The 19,419-nt window shown below is 42.5% G+C and overlaps 1 protein-coding gene across 2 annotated transcripts; it reads left to right on the top strand.

Moving 5' to 3' along the window:
• Window positions 1-19,067, top strand: LOC117543339 (NLR family CARD domain-containing protein 3-like). 2 transcript variants are annotated; one of them, XM_034211568.1, is made up of 12 exons: window positions 1-190; window positions 4,792-4,924; window positions 5,040-5,159; window positions 9,229-9,342; window positions 9,876-9,954; window positions 10,948-11,176; window positions 13,180-14,977; window positions 15,079-15,252; window positions 15,343-15,516; window positions 15,993-16,145; window positions 17,838-17,884; window positions 18,061-19,067. In XM_034211568.1, the coding sequence occupies exons 2-12, from the start codon at window positions 4,878-4,880 to the stop codon at window positions 18,600-18,602; spliced, it is 3,477 nt and encodes a 1,158-aa protein (XP_034067459.1). In that variant the 5' UTR covers window positions 1-190; window positions 4,792-4,877; the 3' UTR covers window positions 18,603-19,067. The 2 variants fall into 2 exon arrangements, with proteins under 2 accessions (XP_034067459.1, XP_034067547.1); XM_034211656.1 differs by lacking the exon at window positions 18,061-19,067 and having other exon boundaries at window positions 17,784-17,881.
• Window positions 19,068-19,419: the final 352 nt, after the last annotated feature.

Here is a 19,419-nt window from a genome sequence, read left to right as displayed (position 1 = left end):
CTCACCTTGACTGGTTCTTCTTCCCGTTGGACCTGTTCGTCACTCTGATGTGTTTACTCTAAAGTTATGAGGGAGTGACGGCTGTCCCCTAAGATCAGATGCAGGCAGACACAGGACTGACGAGGAAGAGATGAGCAGAGTTTCCTCCACACACGCAGGCGTCTAAATTGACCTGAAGGGAATTCAGCAGGTGAGAATATGATTATACTTTTTTAGTTTGTAAGTTTGTAGGTACATAATATTTGGGGATAAAACAACGGATAACTTACCTAACATGATTACATTCAGTTCATCAGTAAGGAACCCTACCAGAGGAATCTGTACATGTTTCATCATCAGGATCACTCTGATCACATCGTGCTATCACTGTTTAACCGGTCAGAACAAATGTTTCTTGGTGCTGATTCTATAAAATCTATTCCAAAGTATCGTAGAAAATTAGTCTCAGAATTAAAGACCAATGACTTTTGAAAGACTTCCTTGTAATGGCGACAGTTCTTGGCAGCAGTTTGATTGTAATCTGAGTTCACATCTTCAGTGAAAAATGCAGGGAGTGTCTGATGCTGTCTACAAACTCGTATCAACATGACTGACATGTTTGTTTTTTAATGTTTTAACATTGAAATAGCAGACGAGATATAATACCTGAGTGTAAAGGGCCTTTATGTCTTTAATGATACTGCAGTCAGAGACGCTCCAGTGGAGTCTCATTGTTAGCTGGACTTTGTATTTAAAACAGTTTTGATGGAGTATTGACTTTGCTGATGGATGTTGTGTGATAGCATGAGATGTGTACATGTAGGGGTCCGTCGTTCTGTTCTATTATCAGCGTCTGAACTGCAACCGTGACTTAAAATGACGGCAGCACAGATCCAGCTTTTCAGTACCTGTCCAAGTCAGAAATAACAGACCAATCAGAATCCAGTACTTAGTATGTAACAAAGACTGTGTTTGTCCTCTCATGCAGGCACATAAGGTAAAAGATATGTCTTTGTTTTCTGAAGTCACAGTCGGCTGAGTCAAAAGGAGATTTTTGATGTTGGTTTCCTTTGAATTGAGTCCCATCGACATTAGTCCCTCCCAATCTGTATTGCCATTTGATGCGTTGCTTTTTGAGAATTGAACTGATCATTTTTATCAACAATATTTACATTTATTAACAATGTGCACCTTGGCCAAAAAATAAATAAACTCCTCATTCTGTATTTAGTACTTTCAAAATGTTTGGGATGTTTGAAGTTAACGTACCTGCAGGAGTCTTGCTGTTCTTATTTATTGTACACTTTTTAGATTCTATATATTCTAAAGTATTGTGGAGAATTTCCCTCGGACTTAAAACCTCTTAAGCCCCACGGACCCGAGCTCGGGTCCGAAAATGCTATATATGTAGCAACAGTGCTATATCTGAAGTGTCATTCATGAAACTATTAATATTTCATACCCATCTGACCGGAGGAAACTTGGCTAACTGACGATACGAAAAAAAAAATGTTTTTCGAAAAAGAAGTCTCACAAGAAGCCTCTAAATGAGCCCATGGCAAAAACGGGCAATTGCTATTTCTGCTCATAACTCACAAAAACGATCATTTATAATTCATACTTTCTGCACAAACAACACATTTTCTGAAAGCTGAAATTCCACAGATTCCATGGGTATACACCCCATCACTACAGGCACAACATTAACCGAGCTAGCAGCCAGAACATAGCAAGTAAACAATATCAGTTTTCAAATCCATGACAATAATTAGGTCTTACCTTGGCTGTTTTGTGATCAAAAGTTGTGTTCAAAGGAATACAAACGCTGCTCAAGGTTAATCCAATGTCTCTTGTCACTTTAAAATGATTACTGATAATCAATCCTTTCATTCACGGTAGAAGAGTAGGTCCAACGATTAACAGTCCGTGGCTTCAGCTGCGGGAGATGCAGTTTACGCATAGCTCCCCCTCCGCAGGCGTAACGTATTTACGTATTTTGAAACTGCCACTCGATTCGATTGGCTCTAACGATTCAAAAAAGGTGTCAATCACCCAAATCGACCAATGGGTTCCAGAGATAGGATATTGCGTAAGTATAAGTAAAGGCAGTATAGCTAGTTTAGGCACACCCCACTCTTTTTACGCAGCATAGCATAGCATAGCATAGCATACCATAGCATAGCATAGCATAGCATAGCATGTCCCAGCATGTCCCAGCATGTCCCGCAGCGACAGGAGAGCAGAGAACGGCAGATCGATCAGCAAAACAGCAGGATTTGTTTTCTTTGTCTTCATTGTAACAATGGCAGCCAGAAAGAAGACTTTTTTGTCCGTCGAGGAGGCATTGGACATCATATTTCAGGACTCTCCGTCGGAAGATAGTGATGTCGTCACGCATAAAGGGGACAGTAATGACTCTGATTATGAACCTCCGTCACCGGAAAGGCATGTAATCTCTCTGTTTGTATCTATTACTTATTTATTTGGTGTAAGAGTATTCATCTGTTTTATCTTTTTGTTATTTATTTGGTGTAAGAGTGTATTCATCTATAGTAATTTCACACACGTGACAATAACACGACGGCATCCATCTTGTGATATAATGTTATTTTACACACTCAACAACAAACAAAGAAGATGGATGCCGTTTCTTGTTCTTGTTGTTGAAATAAACAAGACATATACATGTTGAATTTAACACGGTATTACATTTCATTTAGCTGACGCTTTTATCCAAAGTGACTTACAATTATTACGTATTATATATATATATATACACAAATGCATACATAATATGTATATACACAATATACATATATAAATATATGACAGACGGAATATTATTAAATATTGAAAAGATGATATGAACCCCGTCTCACATAATTTACACGGTATACATTTTGAGTGATATAATGTTATTTCACACACTCAAAATTGTTCTGCTCTTGTTGTAGAGAAATTATTTCTGATTTGAGTTACATTTTTGAAAGTACAAGCCAGAGAATTAATCTATTTGTTTTTTCCACATTTGTTTTCACAGTGAGGAAGACGATGAGGATATGGCTTCTGGATGCCCGAGTATTATGGGGAAGATGCCACCAAGGTCAGGAGGTACTGCAGGGGGTGCTCTGATGCTGAAGGGTGAAGACACCTGCAGGAAGTGTCAGGTCCCTCTGTGCTTCACCACCAAAAATAACTGTTACAGGGAATGGCATGACTTACTGGGGTAATACTGTAACATTCAGGGTTTGTATAAAGTTTTTTTACCCAAAAAATGCTTGTTGTATAGTGTGTTGCTAATTTTTTTTAAATAAATCTGCTCCAGTTGGAGTCAAATGTTTCCTAAGTTTCCTATTTTTTATTGTACAAGTAACATGCATCTCATGCAAAGAGGGAACTTCCCACACACACACCACACACACACACAGACTTAATTATTTTATTTGTTTACAATAATTTTTATTTTTTTTTATTTTTTTATGGAATGAATACCTATAGTGATAATTAAATGTTATACAATGATTTTTACAGTCTGGTACCTGAAAAAGGTTAAATGGCACTGATGGAACAAAATGTACCCAAATGTGCCCAAAGCTTAGTCCGCTTGGACTTTGTTTTGCTAAACCTCTCTAAAAAGGTAAATTCTCACTTGTTTGGCCTCAGTCTTGATACAGGGTACTTATTATATGTTATACTTGGATTCCTAAAGCTTTTAGGCTACTAACCCATCATTCAAGGGTGGTTTTCACTATAAGTAATGGGTTTTATTTGGGCGGAGACAAGAATTTACACTTTTTGACTATGTTCCATCTGGATTTACTCTGACACTGAAACATCTTTATTGATTCTGACACATCTACATCCAACTCACAGATGTGACCTTGCTTTGATAAAATAAATTATTCATATAACCCTTTTAGAAGTTAAGTTATAGTCCTTTGTTTTGGGCATGTCATTTTCGAGCCTGAAACCTGAAAAACAGGCTTGGGGCGTACGAGGTTAAAGAAGAATGATTTAAAAAAGACTTCCTTGTAATGGTGACAGTTTTTGGCAGCAGTTTGATTGTACTCTGAGATCATTGAAGAGTAAACATACCAGGAATGATGTGAAACCTCTTTGTGGTCTCTTCACTGCGTGTAAAGGGCCTTTATGTGTTGTCTTTAATGATACTGCAGTCACTGCCAGTCAGAGACGCTCCAGTGGACTTGCTGTAGAACCTATAAAAACGTAAGCATATACATTTAAAAAAAGGACAGCTACTGTATTGACTTAAGAAAAAGCCCTAACAAAACAGCAGGGCTCTATTTCAGTATTTACTAAAGAAAAGCAACAGCTGACATCAAATCTTTGCTGAGCGTAAAAATAAAAACAAGCAATAAAAAGAGTCTCTAATCATAAACAAGTTTCAAATAAATGTATAGCAATGTGAAAAACAGCAGCATCCAACAGTCTCTAATCCTTGGATATTACATGTCACTGCATGCATGCACGGAGCTCGTTCGCGGGCGCGAGACGTTGTTCACTTAATAGAGCCGGCTCGTTCGCGACCGACACATCACTAATGTAAACCGGCATGCTACTCTGACCCACAATCCTTTGCAAAGTCAAGACAAAGTCGTTTTTCCCAATTAACTTCTTTCATTGTTGATATTGCTGATGAACACACTTCATTGTTAATCTGAGTTTTAGTGAAATAAATTGAGTTTGTTTGAAGAATAATCTCGCATCGACACTCTCCTTGTGATGAACCTGAGTCCGTTTGCAACAGACAGGAAGGAGCACAGATGAGCACGGTGTTGTGTTTGTGTGCAGGTACGACTCTGCTATGAATCAGTGTGAGGACAAAAGCTAGACCTGGATCTAGCCACCACAACGGATCCACTAAGAATCTCCAGAGGATGTCTGAACCTGCCGACGTCAAAGATGGATCCCACTCTGATCAGAAGTAATGTGTACCTCACAGTTTGTTACCAGCTTTTTACTAAAAACATCCATGCAGCATAATTCTTAGCAGAGTTTGAGTGCACCTTTGTATTTACCATTGTTTGTGATTTTATCAGCATCCACCGTAAGAGACCACACTCTCCTGGACCTGACCCCAGCCGTGTTCCCATGAAGTGTGGCCGCTCTAAGCCTCGATCTTTTAGTTCTGAAGATGGAGAGCATGATGATAGTCCAAGGTAAGAATTCAAGCAAAGGTCATTTTTATTTCTCTCTATTAAAACACTTGAAATGTAACATAGTTATCAGCAGCGTTTTATCTTCTGAACATTCATCAGTGATTGTGTTTCTATCAGCATCAGACCAGACTCTTCTGGACCCAGCTGTGTGTCCATGAAGAGCAGTGTTGGGCAAGTTACTAACTATAAGGGGGTCTATTTTGCGGTGCTTTACAGTCCGACCATCAGACTCCATAGTCGGACTTATTCACAGCAGCACCCACCCTCCTGTGGAGGATGTTCTCATGGCACTGGTAATCTATAAGGGGGTCTATTTTGCGGTGCTTTACAGTCCGACCATCAGACTCCATAGTCGGACTTATTCACAGCAGCACCCACCCTCCTGTGGAGGATGTTCTCATGGCACTGGTAACCTATAAGGGGGTCTATTTTGCGGTGCTTTACAGTCCGACCATCAGACTCCATAGTCGGACTTATTCACAGCAGCACCCACCCTCCTGTGGAGGATGTTCTCATGGCACTGGTAACCTATAAGGGGGTCTATTTTGCGGTGCTTTACAGTCCGACCATCAGACTCCATAGTCGGACTTATTCACAGCACCACCCACCCTCCTGTGGAGGATGTTCTCATGGCACTGGTAATCTATAAGGGGGTCTATTTTGCGGTGCTTTACAGTCCGACCATCAGACTCCATAGTCGGACTTATTCACAGCAGCACCCACCCTCCTGTGGAGGATGTTCTCATGGCACTGGTAATCTATAAGGGGGTCTATTTTGCGGTGCTTTACAGTCCGACCATCAGACTCCATAGTCGGACTTATTCACAGCAGCACCCACCCTCCTGTGGAGGATGTTCTCATGGCACTGGTAACCTATAAGGGGGGTCTATTTTGCGGTGCTTTACAGTCCGACCATCAGACTCCATAGTCGGACTTATTCACAGCAGCACCCACCCTCCTGTGGAGGATGTTCTCATGGCACTGGTAATCTATAAGGGGGTCTATTTTGCGGTGCTTTACAGTCCGACCATCAGACTCCATAGTCGGACTTATTCACAGCAGCAGCACCCACCCTCCTATGGAGGATGTTCTCATAGCCCTGGTAATCTATAAGGGGGTCTATTTTGCGGTGCTTTACAGTCCGACCATCAGACTCCATAGTCGGACTTATTCACAGCAGCACCACCTGCCCTGCTGGAGGTTCACACTTTAACTTTTTTTTTTTTTTGTACCCTCCTCTGCTTTACACATCCCTCCCACATTTGAGCACTCCTCACTCCACCAGAACCAGAACATCACGCCCCTGGAGAGCTTAAATGGGGGGATTTATCTTTGTTTTTGTTGTATTCCAGACAGGCCGGGGTTCAGCAACTAGAAATAGTTATAGTTACTGCTCTCAAAAAAGTAACTAGTTACTTTATTAGTTACTAAATCATAAAAGTAACTAGTAACACGTTACTTTAAAAATAATAACAATACAAATACAAGTTGTTGTGTTGTTCTGTGGCACCGTAAGAGAAAAGACAACTCCCCACATGTACATTAGTTAGGTGCTTCAGGAGATTGGCATTGCTGTTATTCGATGTGGACAATGCTTTCTGTCCTGCACACAGTTTACATTGGACCGTAATATTGTTTGCGTCGTTTGTCCCCACAAATTGAAAATAGTGTAAATGCGCTGCTGCTCTCGCTGATACTTGCATCTGCCATAGTGTGTGTGTGTGTGTGTGTGTGTGTGTGTGTGTGTGTGTGTGTGTGTGTGTGTGTGTGTGTGTGTGTGTTGGTGGTGGTGGTCGTTGCCGTGTATGTGTGTGTTAGCATTAGCAAGTGTTTGTGTGTCTGTAGAGGCTTCTCAATACTCAAATTTCCCCTCTTCGACTCCTCGGTCCTCGGTCCTCCGGTAGTGACCCGGAAATTAATTTCAGCGTGCCATTTTGAAGGACGTCTCATTTCTCTAAATGCACACCGAGGACCGAGGATCGAGCGTCGAGGAGGCTCTCTGGAGGAGCTATAACCGAGGATACACTGATGGTTCCTCCACGGCTCCTCCGCGGATGCATTTCCGGGAACGGTGGAGGCGTGACGCACGGCCGGACTTATCTCAGCCAATGACAGCTCTGCATGCATCCCCTGGATATTATTTTAGAAACTGCTTTCATCGCGTTGCGATGTTTACAGTGAGAACAGCTGTGAGGTCCGTGCAGAAAGCAGAGCAGTGTACAATATCACTCAGTATAACAGGCCTACATTACTCTCTTTATTTGCTGTAGTACAAAGAGTCGATATTTTTCTAAGACCATTTAGTGCTTCACATAATAAAATACACAACGGCTGTAGCCTGATTATGCTTTAGGAGCTGTAAGTGTGTGTTGTATGCATTGTGTATGTGTGTGGTACAGTATGTAGGTGTGTGTTGTACAGTGCGTAGATGCGGCGGACAGACGGGTCTCAGTTGGTTTGGTGTCCTCTGCTTACTTTTAATTTCATTTAATTTCAAATCTTTATTTATACAGATAAATCCCATTGAGATCATTGATCTCTTTTTCAAGGCAGACCTGTTCAAGTAGTTCCACATGAAACATAACAACATAAATAGAACAACAAAAGGACATCATACAGCACCATTTACATAATTATCCACATAAACAGGTACAAATAGCTTCCGATTGACTATCATCCAACCGAGCTTTAAAAACATTTAGTGGCACCAGATTGTTCAGTTTCCATTTAATTTGCAGACTATTCCAAGACAGAGGAGCTGCGCATCTAAAAGCTGTCTTCCCTAAGACAGTCCTAGCAGTTGGCACATTTAATAAAACCACAGCATGCGATCTCAGGCAGTCGCCACTTACAATTCTCCGTGAGATCAGGGAGCAGATATAAGATGGAAGTTTCCCTAACATGGCTTTGTATGTTAGGGAAACTTCCATCTTATATCTGCTGCCTGATCTCACGGGAAATTGTAAGTGGCTTATTATTATTACAAGTTAATACTTGTAAATACAACTTTTGGCCCGTAATTTCAATTCCCCATTTCAGCGACAGAGAGAGGGGGGGATATATCCAGTCTCTGATTGTGTTACGTTATTATGAGAGTGCTCTCATACTTTATTTGTATATATTTATATAAATATATTTGTGTGTCCGCATCTGTAGCCTGTTATTGTCTCATTATACCGCACTCTCAATGAATTCAAAGTAAATATGTGGGGGAACAATGTTCAGCTGATCTAACAGAGATTATAAAATACAGCGCTATGACAAAACACTCGACAGCTGATGCAGCTGTTGCCACGTAATAATGAACGGACGTCGCTTTAATATGACCGCTCAGAGGAGAGGAGTTCTCATTTATTTAAACGCCTGCTGCTTCCCCTCCTCTCTCCTCGGTTCCCCTCCTCGGTCCTCCGCTCGCATCTCCTGTGGGCGGGTCTAAGTATCGAGGAGGGGAACCGAGGAGGGGAAATTTGAGTATTGAGAAGCCTCTTGTGTATTTTCGCCAGAAGGCAAGACCCGCCCAACTCTGTCTCTGATTGGCTTACCCTGAAATGTTACCCCGCGTTAACCAATCATCACTCCTCTCTGGTCCCTTTCTCTTTTCCATGGTGCTGTGAGAGGACATCGCTGTATTCGCCTGTAAACTACATCCGCAGGGAGATTCGGTTCAGTTGGATCACATAATGTAACGCAGTAACGCATCCATTTCAATCACAGTAACTATAACGGCGTTACTGAATGGGAATAGGTAACTAGTAACGCTATTAGTTACCACAAAATGTAGAGCGTTATAGTAACGCGTTAATTTGTAACGCGTTAGTTCCAACACTGATGAAGAGTGACTTGTCTATGCCTCAATCTCCAACGTTTAAAAATAGTCCTCGTTCTTATAGTCCAGAGTAAGAATTGGAATTAGATCATACATGTGGTTGTTCGGAAATACATTTGGTGTAATTCATGATAATCAGCAGTGTTTTATCTCCTGCACATTTATCAGTTATTGTTTTCAATGTGAGCAACCTTTAAAGCAGCCTTTCATTGTACCATTTATCATTGATTGTGATTTTATCAGGATCCACCATGAGAGACCAGAGTCTCCTGGAACCGGCAGTGTGTCCATGAGGAGTGACCGGTCTATGAATCCACCAATGAAGTTTAAAGATGGAGAGCATGATGATAGTCCAAGGTAAGAATTCAAGCAAAGGTCATTTTTATTTCTCTCTATTAAAACACTTGAAATGTAACATAGTTATCAGCAGCGTTTTATCTTCTGAACATTCATCAGTGATTGTGTTTCTATCAGCATCAGACCAGACTCTTCTGGACCCAGCTGTGTGTCCATGAGGAGTGACCGGTCTATGAATCCACCAATGAAGTTTAAAGATCGAGAGCATGATGATAGTCCAAGGTAAGAATTTAGAGCACAAATAATTTTTCCTGTTTGCTATTTAAGGTTTGAAATTCAACATAATTCTCGGCAGCATTTTATCTTCCAAGCATTCATAATTGATTGTGTTTCTATCAGGATCCAACATGATCCAACAATTGTGTTCCAACGTGAGAGACCAGTCCACCTCACACTCAACTGTGTTTTAAGAGACAATGTAATAAGCGTTTACATAATTTGTAAACTGTATGTCATGTTTGTAGGAGGATCCTCTAACACAGCCCATGCTTTTATTTTCTGTATTTGTTAAAATCCTCCTCTTTGCTCCACAGAGTTCACCAGCAGAGATCAGAGGTTCCTGGTGGTCAGTCTGCCCAGCAGCATCAAACTGACCTGGACTCCATATTTATGGTGAGTGAATGTACAAGCGCAGCCATCACTACAACAGCCCTAACTGTCTCCCTAACCTTTTCCCAATTTGCATACTTCTGAAGTTACTTTTCAGCATCAACAATTGCCATTTTAGCTTCTCAACAGCAGTTGCGAGGCCAGACAGATAATGAGCGGTGAACACTGCACTATAAAGTCATAGGTTTGTATATGTCACTTTTTAAAGTATCACTGGTAACACGTCTGATAACAATGCGTATGATAGAAGAATAGGGAGGGATGAAACCCTCTTTAATGGTCACACATGCAGAGCACACACAGTGACATTTTGCCTCTGCATTTAACCCACCCGGGAGTCTAGTACTAGGAGCAGTGGGCAGTGAGGTGGGAAGGGGGATGTCCGGTGCTTCGCTCAAGGGCACCACGGCAGGGCAGGAGGTGAACTGGGACCTCTCCAAGTAGCAGTCCACACTCCATATTTAGGTCTGTTCGGGGACTTTTACCGGCGACCCTACAGCTCCCAGTCCAAGCCCCTACGGACTGAGTTACTGCCGGACACTGATGATACTGCGTCCTGGTTTTTTCTACTGTAAATTCAATCCAATACTAAGCTTTTTCTGCATTTTTTGTTTCCACATGCTGGATTATATTATTTCACTACCGGGCATTGTGTTTTTTGTCCTGTGATGACAATACAAGCCTCCAGATACTCAGCACTCCAGAGGTTTTTTTCTAGTTCAGCCGACCTGACATTAGCTGCTGAAGTTGTGGATCTCCATGGCTGCTATAGCTGAGTAGCAGACATAAGCTTTTTAAATGCTCTCACTTCAAAACTGCCTGATGAAGAAACCCACAAGAAAATATGTTCCCAATTGTGCCTCTGTTAATGCTACACCTTTACAGGTAGGAAGCGTAGTTATACAGTGTAGCTGTAAGAAATAAACTGCAAATGTAAGGCAGGTACACGATCTGATGTTGACTACCAGTTAAAGTTTACATTTTATTCTGTTCCAGCTGCTGGAGGAGAACATTGTCACTTTTGTGAAGAACGAGCTGAAGAAGATCCAGACAGTCCTGACTTCAGATTACCCAGAATGCTTAGAGAGTCAGAGGGAGGATGAGGAGGTGTTGGACGGTGAGGATGAAGAGCAGAGGAGGAGCAGCAAAGAGGCATTTCTGAACATCTCACTGCACTTCCTGAGGAGCATGAAGCAGGAGGAGCTGGCTGACCTTCTGCACAGCAGTAAGAGGATTTAACAGTAGCAGTAATCTAATAAAATAAATCAAAACATAAACCCAATTAAATTTCAAAGACGAAAAATCTTAATATATAAAGCTGCAAGAAGCGATGAGTGGGTCTTCGATGCTCCGTGTAGGTCCGCTGTTGTCCGCACGTCAACATCACAAAGGTGTTTTCCCGACTCAGCCGTTGGAAAACATGGAAAGTTTCAGGCCCATCGGCCAATGTCTATAGGAGTTAAAGCAGTAACAAAAACATCGTGTTTGATGGCGAGTGATCAGTCGCCATGGCAACGGCATTTGATGACACCCCATAATATGCTTGGATGTCTTGAGGGCTGCATCGTTACCAAACCTGTGAATTTCTTAGCCGTTCGGAAAATGTTTGCTGGAGTTATGAGAAAACCGTTTTTCATGGCGAGCATTGTGTTGCCATGGCAATGGCAATGACGAAATCTCCAAACTGACATGTAGATGTCTTCAGGGCTCGACTGTTAGCACACATGTGAAGTTTGAGCACTTTATGACAATTGATGACACTTCAGATTTCTGGTAACACTGTTGAGGCATAGACCGGTGATATTAAAATGTTTTACATTACATTCCATTTAGCTGACGCTTTTATCCAAAGCGACTTACAATAAGTGCATTCGACCAAGAAGATACAAACTTAAAGAAAACAGAATCATATAAGTACATCAGGTTTCATAGAGCCAAAACATTTCAAGTGCTACTCAACTGGCTTTAGATAAGCCAGTGCTTTGCTAGTAATTCTATCGCTCGAAGTGGAGTCGAAAGAGATCAGTTTTCAGTCTCCCCCGGATGATGTGTAAGGTTTCTGCTGTCCTGATGTCAATGGGGAGCTCATTCCACCATTTTGGAGCCAGGATTGCAAACCGACGTGTTTTTGCTGATGGGAACTTGGGTCCCCAATATACATATAGCGAATATAGTGAAGTTCGATGGGGATCGGACCGTGTCCATTGGACTTACAGCGACTTTGCGTTTTATGGCGAGGGATGCATTGCCATGGTAACGCCACATTATGAAACCTCTGATTTTACGTAGAGCTGTTCAGGGCAGCAGTGTTAACGATCAAGTGACATTTGGCGGCGTTCGGAGCATGTCAGTTGGAGTTAAGACATTATCGTGCAGGCGTGTGGCGTCGTGGGTTAATGCGTTGATGTTCGGATCAGGGGGGTCACAGGTTCAAACCCCTCTGCAGTTAGCACGTCGTTGTGTCCCTGGGCAAGACACTTCACCCCGAATTGCTCCTGTGGGGATTGCCCACCGTATTGAGTATGTCAGTTGCTTTGGATGAAAGCGTATAACAAGTAACATGTAATGTAATGTATTTGATGGTGAGGTATCGCCTATCAATCGAGCAAACGTGAAATTGGGCGCTGCATCATGGCTATGCCTTGCGATGAAAAGCTTAGATTTTCATAACTTTTCATCCAGTCTCGAGACGCTACCTTCCTAATTTGGAGTTGATCGGATGAAAGGGAGGCTGTGGCGCAGCCTCCCTTTCATCGCGCACCTCTGTTCTCAGGCCGTAATTATTATTCAAAATAACCGGGAGGGCATGAACCCCTTTACTCTGCCTATGACGTTCCTAACTCACCCTAACCAATTTTATTTATCTTAAACCAAACAACCTAAACCACTGGAGGCCACGAGCACTGACCAATCAATGATAAAGTAGGGGGGTCTTACCTCGCTAAAGAGTATCATTTATCAGGGGGTATTATGGGTTTTGATGCAAAAATACTTACAGTATAAGTATTTTTATAATTTCTTAAAATGCTCTGTCGGTACAGATTACTTTCTAAAACAATATCAGTATAGCTTAGCTTAGTTTTCCAAACTTTGCTGTATGATGCATACATTTTTTATCAGATACCTGAATTATTCTTGGCTGGAAACAGTCAAACGCTGTTCTCAATTGATGTGCTTGAGATTACTGTCGCATCCACATATTAATTAGTTTTGTGCTGGTACATTCAGGAACTGCTGCTGCAGTCTGCCAACGTAAACTCAAATCCACCCTGAAGGAGAGGTTCCAGTATGTGTTTGAGGGCATTGCTAAAGCAGGAAACCCAACCCTTCTGAACCAGATCTACACAGAGCTCTACATCACAGAGGGGGGGGCTGCAGAGGTCAATGATGAACATGAGGTCAGACAGATTGAAACAGCATCCAGGAAACCACACAGACCAGAAACAACCATCAGACAAGAAGACCTCTTTAAAGTCTCACCTGGAAGAGATGCACCAATCAGAGCAGTGATGACAAAGGGAGTGGCTGGCATTGGGAAGACAGTGTTAACACAGAAGTTCACTCTGGACTGGGCTGAAGGCAAAGCCAATCAGGACATCCAGTTCACATTTCCATTCACCTTCAGAGAGCTGAACGTGGTGAGAGAGAACAAGTACAGCTTGGTGGAACTTATTCATCACTTCTTCTCTGAAACCAGAGACGCAGGAATCTGCAGGTTTGATCAGTTCCCGGTTGTGTTCATCTTTGACGGTCTGGATGAGTGTCGACTTCCTCTGGACTTCCACAACAATGAGATCCTGACTGATGTCACAGAGTCCACCTCAGTGGATATGCTGCTGACAAACCTCATCAGGGGGAAGCTGCTTCCCTCTGCTCGCCTCTGGATAACCACACGACCTGCAGCAGCCAATCAGATCCCTCCTGAGTTTGTGCACATGGTGACAGAGGTCCGAGGGTTCACTGACCCACAGAAGGAGGAGTACTTCAGGAAGAGATTCAGAGATCAGGAGCAGGCCGGCACCATCATCTCCCACATCAAGACCTCACGAAGCCTCCACATCATGTGCCACATCCCAGTCTTCTGCTGGATCTCTGCTTCAGTTCTGGAGGATGTGTTGAAAACCAGAGAGGGAGGAAAGCTGCCCAAGACCCTGACTGAGATGTACATCCACTTTCTGGTGGTTCAGTCCAAAGTGAAGAACATCAAGTATGATGGAGGAGCTGAGATAGATGCTCACTGGAGTCCAAAGAGCAGGAAGATGATGAAGTCTCTGGGAAAACTGGCTTTTGAGCAACTGCTGAAAGGCAACCTGATCTTCTATGAGTCCGACCTGACAGAGTGTGGCATCGATATCAGAGCAGCCTCAGTGTACTCAGGAGTGTTCACACAGGTCTTTAGAGAGGAGAGAGGACTGTACCAGCACAAGGTGTTCTGCTTCGTCCATCTGAGCGTGCAGGAGTTTCTGGCTGCTCTTCATGTCCATATGACCTTCATCAACTCTGGAGTCAACCTGATGTCAGAGACACAACCCACCTGCCAACGGCGTAAAGGTTACGAGGGCAAATTAATACGTTTCTACCAGAGTGCTGTGGACAAAGCCTTACAGAGTCCCAACGGACACCTGGACTTGTTTCTCCGCTTCCTCCTGGGTCTTTCACTGGAGACCAATCAGACATACCTAAAAGGCCTTTTGACACAAACAAAAGGTTGTCCAGACACCAATCAACAAACAGTCCAGTACATCAAGAAGAAGATGAATGAGGATCTGTCTCCAGAGAGAAGCATCAACCTGTTCCACTGTCTGAATGAACTGAATGATCGTTCTCTAGTGGAGCAGATCCAACAGTCTTTGAGTTCAGGAAGTCTCTCCGTAGACAATCTGTCTCCTGCTCAGTGGTCAGCTCTGATCTTCATCTTACTGTCATCAAAAGAAGATCTGGACGTGTTTGACCTGCAGAAATACTCTGCTTCAGAGGAGGCTCTTCTGAGGCTGCTGCCAGTGGTCAAAGCCTCCAACAAAGCTGTGTGAGTGGATGAATAAAAGGAATACACACATTATCCAACCTGTTTATATGTCATAGATGAGAAATAATACTTGTTTTTATTTATTCTAAATAATCCTTCAGGCTAAGTGGCTGTAACCTGTCCGAGAGAAGCTGTGAAGCTCTGTCCTCAGTCCTCAGCTCCCAGTCCTCTAGTCTGAGAGATCTGGACCTGAGTAACAACGACCTGCAGGATTCAGGAGTGAAGAACCTGTGTGCTGGAATAAATAGTCTACCCTGTTCTCTGGAAACTATTAGGTAGGTGTAAAATGGTTTAAAGTAAGGGTCCTCTAAGCTCTCTTTTTCATGTATTACTTGTTTTTTGGTCTGATGAAAACCCTCTTTTAGGCTGAGTGGCTGTAAGCTCTCAGAGAGAAGCTGTGAAGCTCTGTCCAAAGTCCTCAGCTCCCAGTCCTCTAGTCTGAGAGAGCTGGACCTGAGTAACAACGACCTGCAGGATTCAGGAGTGAAGAACCTGTGTGCTGGACTGGAGAGTCCACACTGTGAACTGGAAAATCTCAGGTCAGTATTTTGCAAGTTTACCCCGTAAAATGTCATTAATCTATTTAATATTGTAATTACTTATTAAAGAACCTCTTTGGACCAAAATGACTTAAATTGTACTGAGTTGCCCCAGAAGTGGCACCAATATTCAAGGGTTCTGGTGTTTTCACTAATCGAGACTTTCAGGTTAGATGAGAAGATTATACATTTTTTACACAGTAATTATTAATGCTGTTCTTAACTATGTGTTTAAATGATGCAGCCCCAATGGGACTATATAAAGTTTTCACACGATTTATTCCATATCTCTCTGAAAAGCATATTGAATTAGTGTGTGTTGGACTGGATTGGTAACACTTTATGCCATCAGTAAAAGGTGACCGTGAGTAGAGTCAACATTGTGTGTGTGTGTGTGTTTGTTTGTGCGTGCGTGCGTGCGTGCGTGCGTGTGTGTGTGTGTGTGTGTGTGCGTGTGTGTGTGTGTGTGTGTGTAGGCTCTCAGGCTGTCTGGTCACAGAGGAAGGCTGTGCTTCTCTGGCTTTGGCTCTGAGCTCCAACCGCTCCCATCTGAGAGAGCTGGACCTGAGCTACAATCATCCAGGAGACTCAGGAGTGGATCTGCTGTCTGCTCTACTGGACACTCTCAGGTATGGACAAATCTCACTCTCTATCTCGGTTTTCTTCCTAGGTCCTGATTGTTAAATCTCGGCAATTACTGATTATTTTGAGACAAATTTAAGCTCAGACATGAATGATAATTAGATCAATTTATAGAGATCCTTTGACTTTAATTCTAGCACTACCAGAAGGTTTAAGCCTGTGTTGTTTAGGGGGGAAAAACGTTTGCTAAAATGTGCTAAAATGTGTAACACACTTGACAACACTTGTTCCTCACCCTATACCATAAAATAACGCAGATTCAAACTAGAGACCATCTTACTGGATCCCTCAATTAGAACGTAACTATTCTTTCGACCTCCTTCCTCCGATTACGCCCATTTTCAAATTAATTTAGACTTTTCAATAATAACATCAAACATCCTTTTCTGCTAAGATAAACACCTTTTAGCTTATTGTATTCTCTGATAACTTAAATTATGCCTTGATATGACATTTGAAATGTTGACAGTCCTTTAACTGATGTGTACGGAGCCCTGGAGGGTTCATAGAGAGAACAAATGTTGTGGGGGGGGGGGGGGGGGGGGGGGGGGCATTTGTTTATGATAGTATCGTTCGTTCCGGTGCACTCCGGCAGGACTATAGCACATCGAGATTAAGATTAAACACATTTCTTTCACTTGGGAATACACTTAACTATGGGGAACCAGATTTGTGTAAAGTACTGTTCGTGGTAATTTGAAAACAAATGCCGGTGGTGTCGGATACACATGAACACGCACACAGAGCGGAGCTGAGCACACACACATCATGCGCCCCGGTGACAGGACATCTCCTTCATAAAACGAGGGAGAATACTCTGGTAGTTCGATGTGTGTATAGGTGTGTGTGGTTAAACGTAGCAGCCTCGATCTCTATTCAGCGGTTCTAGTGAAGTAAACACTAAAAGGCACATCTCTTTGCAGCTGGTGCTGCTCTTCTCAGATTCTGCTGAGTTACACGTTACTGCCTCCAGTGCCCTGTACGACGAAGCCAGTTCAACAGACCCTGGACCTGGATATGTTCGATTTACCCGGCTTAACTAACCCTAACAAACGCGATGTCGATAAGCGGTCCTACGAAGCTGGTTATCAACTCAGTAAATCAACCAGGGTTTCTCTGTCCGGCTGAGAGCGCGCTCAGGTGAAAGGGACGGGGTTAGCAACATTTGACCAATCACAAACATGGAGACGCGTGCTGACAGCGCAGCGTCATACTTCATGAATGAATAGTGTAAATAGCCAATCCTGCTTCGTAGTACAGGCCACTGGTGCCGCTGAGATTTCATACAGTGACGGAGGTTTTCCTTCTATAAAACAGCTGTGGGCAGCAGATACTGTGAGTCACGGACAGGAATCCCTCAATTTAAATAAAACGAGGCCACGCTTTATTAACTCGTGCGCACGCTTTATTAACTCGTGCGCACGCTTTATTAACTCGTGCACACGCTTTATTAACTCGTGCGCACGCTTTATTAACTCGTGCGCACGCTTTATTAACTCGTGTGCACGCTTTAGTAACTCGTGCGCACGCTTTAGTAACTCGTGCGCACAAATTACTAAAGCGTGCGCACGAGAAAGTAAAACGTGGCCACGTTTTATTTATTTTTCTCTCTATGAACCCTCCAGGGCTCCGTAGATGTGTGAAGTGTCCTTGATCATTCAGACTGTTTCTTCCTCCAGGGCTGACCATTGTGGAGAGCACAGGTTAAAACCTGATGTGAGGAAATGTAAGTGTGGATTTAGGTTGACTTATGATGACAGAACAGTCAGTTGAGATATGTATTCATTATAACATTACTGACAAGATTATATATATTATCACATTTATACAAATAAAGAAAATAGCCTTAGGCTATATGTGTTTTATGATAAACTATTGCTGTGTTTTTCCCCCCTCCATCAGATTCCTGTGAACTCACACTGGACACAAACACAGCACACAGAGAACTCAAACTGTCTGACAACAACAGGGAGGTGACTTATGTGAAAGGGAAGCAGCCAAGTCCAGATCATCCAGAGAGGTTTGACTTCTATTCTCAGCTGATATGTAGAGAAGCTCTGACTGGTCGCTGTTACTGGGAGGTTGAGTGGAGAGGGAAGGTTTATATATCAGTGACTTACAGAGCGATCAGCAGGAGAGGAGACAGTGAAGCTTCAATGTTTGGATGGAATTATCAGTCCTGGTCTCTCAAGTGCTCCAATGGACAGTTTTCTGTCAGACACAATAACAATAAAACAGTCCTGCCTCCCTCCTCCCCCTCCTCCTCCTCCTCTGGTAGAGTAGCAGTGTATCTGGATCATCCTGATGGCTCTCTCTCCTTCTACAGAGTCTCCTCTGACAAACTGACCCACCTCAAAACCTTCAGAACCACATTCACTGAACCTCTGTATGCTGGGTTTGGGTTCTGGTCAGATGACTCCTCAGTGTCTCTGTGTTCTCTGTAGGAGGAGACCACTTCCTGTCCTGTTCTAATGTCCCTTGTCTCGGGGGACATAACATGAGTGTAGCAAGAGATATCTCCCAGTCGTGTGGTTAAAATGTTGGTAGTGACGCGGCTACACTTTGGTTGTGCCTTTACACGGAGAAGCAGCTTTTAGTTATAATGATCCGTATATCTGCAACAACTCCCAGTAATCAAGTGTCTCACACTTTTTAATAAATGTTTTTTCAATGTATTCAAATGTGTTTTTTAAATGTTTCTTTTGCACTTTGTCGTAAGTATTTTAATATTTTTGTAAAGCCTTTTGAATGACCTTGTAGATATGTGCTGTATAGATAAACTTTCTTTTACTGGCAGAAATGTTTCTTGTCTTTGTAAAATGGTGAAATGATCTCCTCGGGGCTGAACTCTTCGTGTACAAACTGCTGTGACATATATGCAGTTTAATAAAGCTTTCTTTAGAGCAGCATCTAATAGCTCCTAATACTCTCTGTAATAATCGTTATTAAGTTCAATGAAGGTTTGAAGACAAAAAAATGATGATCTCATGACTCAATACATTTCTTTTGCACCCAACATGTTTTCTAAAGTATAGTTGTAAATGGTTACAAAGGTCTTCCCTAACGTAGAAACGGTAAGAAGGGCTTGATTGCTCACTGAGATGCAGGGCAGTTAGAGTAAATGAACTGCATGGTAAATGGATATATAAAGATATTTTCCAGTGTTTGCCAACCAGCTTGACTAGATAGCAGTAAATTGAGAAGGCCCATTCTCACTGTTAGCAGATTTAGACTTAAACCTTTTGTCTCCTGCAGCAGAAA

This window comes from Gymnodraco acuticeps, unplaced genomic scaffold, assembly GCF_902827175.1.
Source record: "Gymnodraco acuticeps unplaced genomic scaffold, fGymAcu1.1, whole genome shotgun sequence".
In the NCBI taxonomy this organism is placed as follows: Eukaryota; Metazoa; Chordata; class Actinopteri; order Perciformes; family Bathydraconidae; genus Gymnodraco; species Gymnodraco acuticeps.
This window is presented reverse-complemented; position numbering and strand designations above follow the sequence as displayed.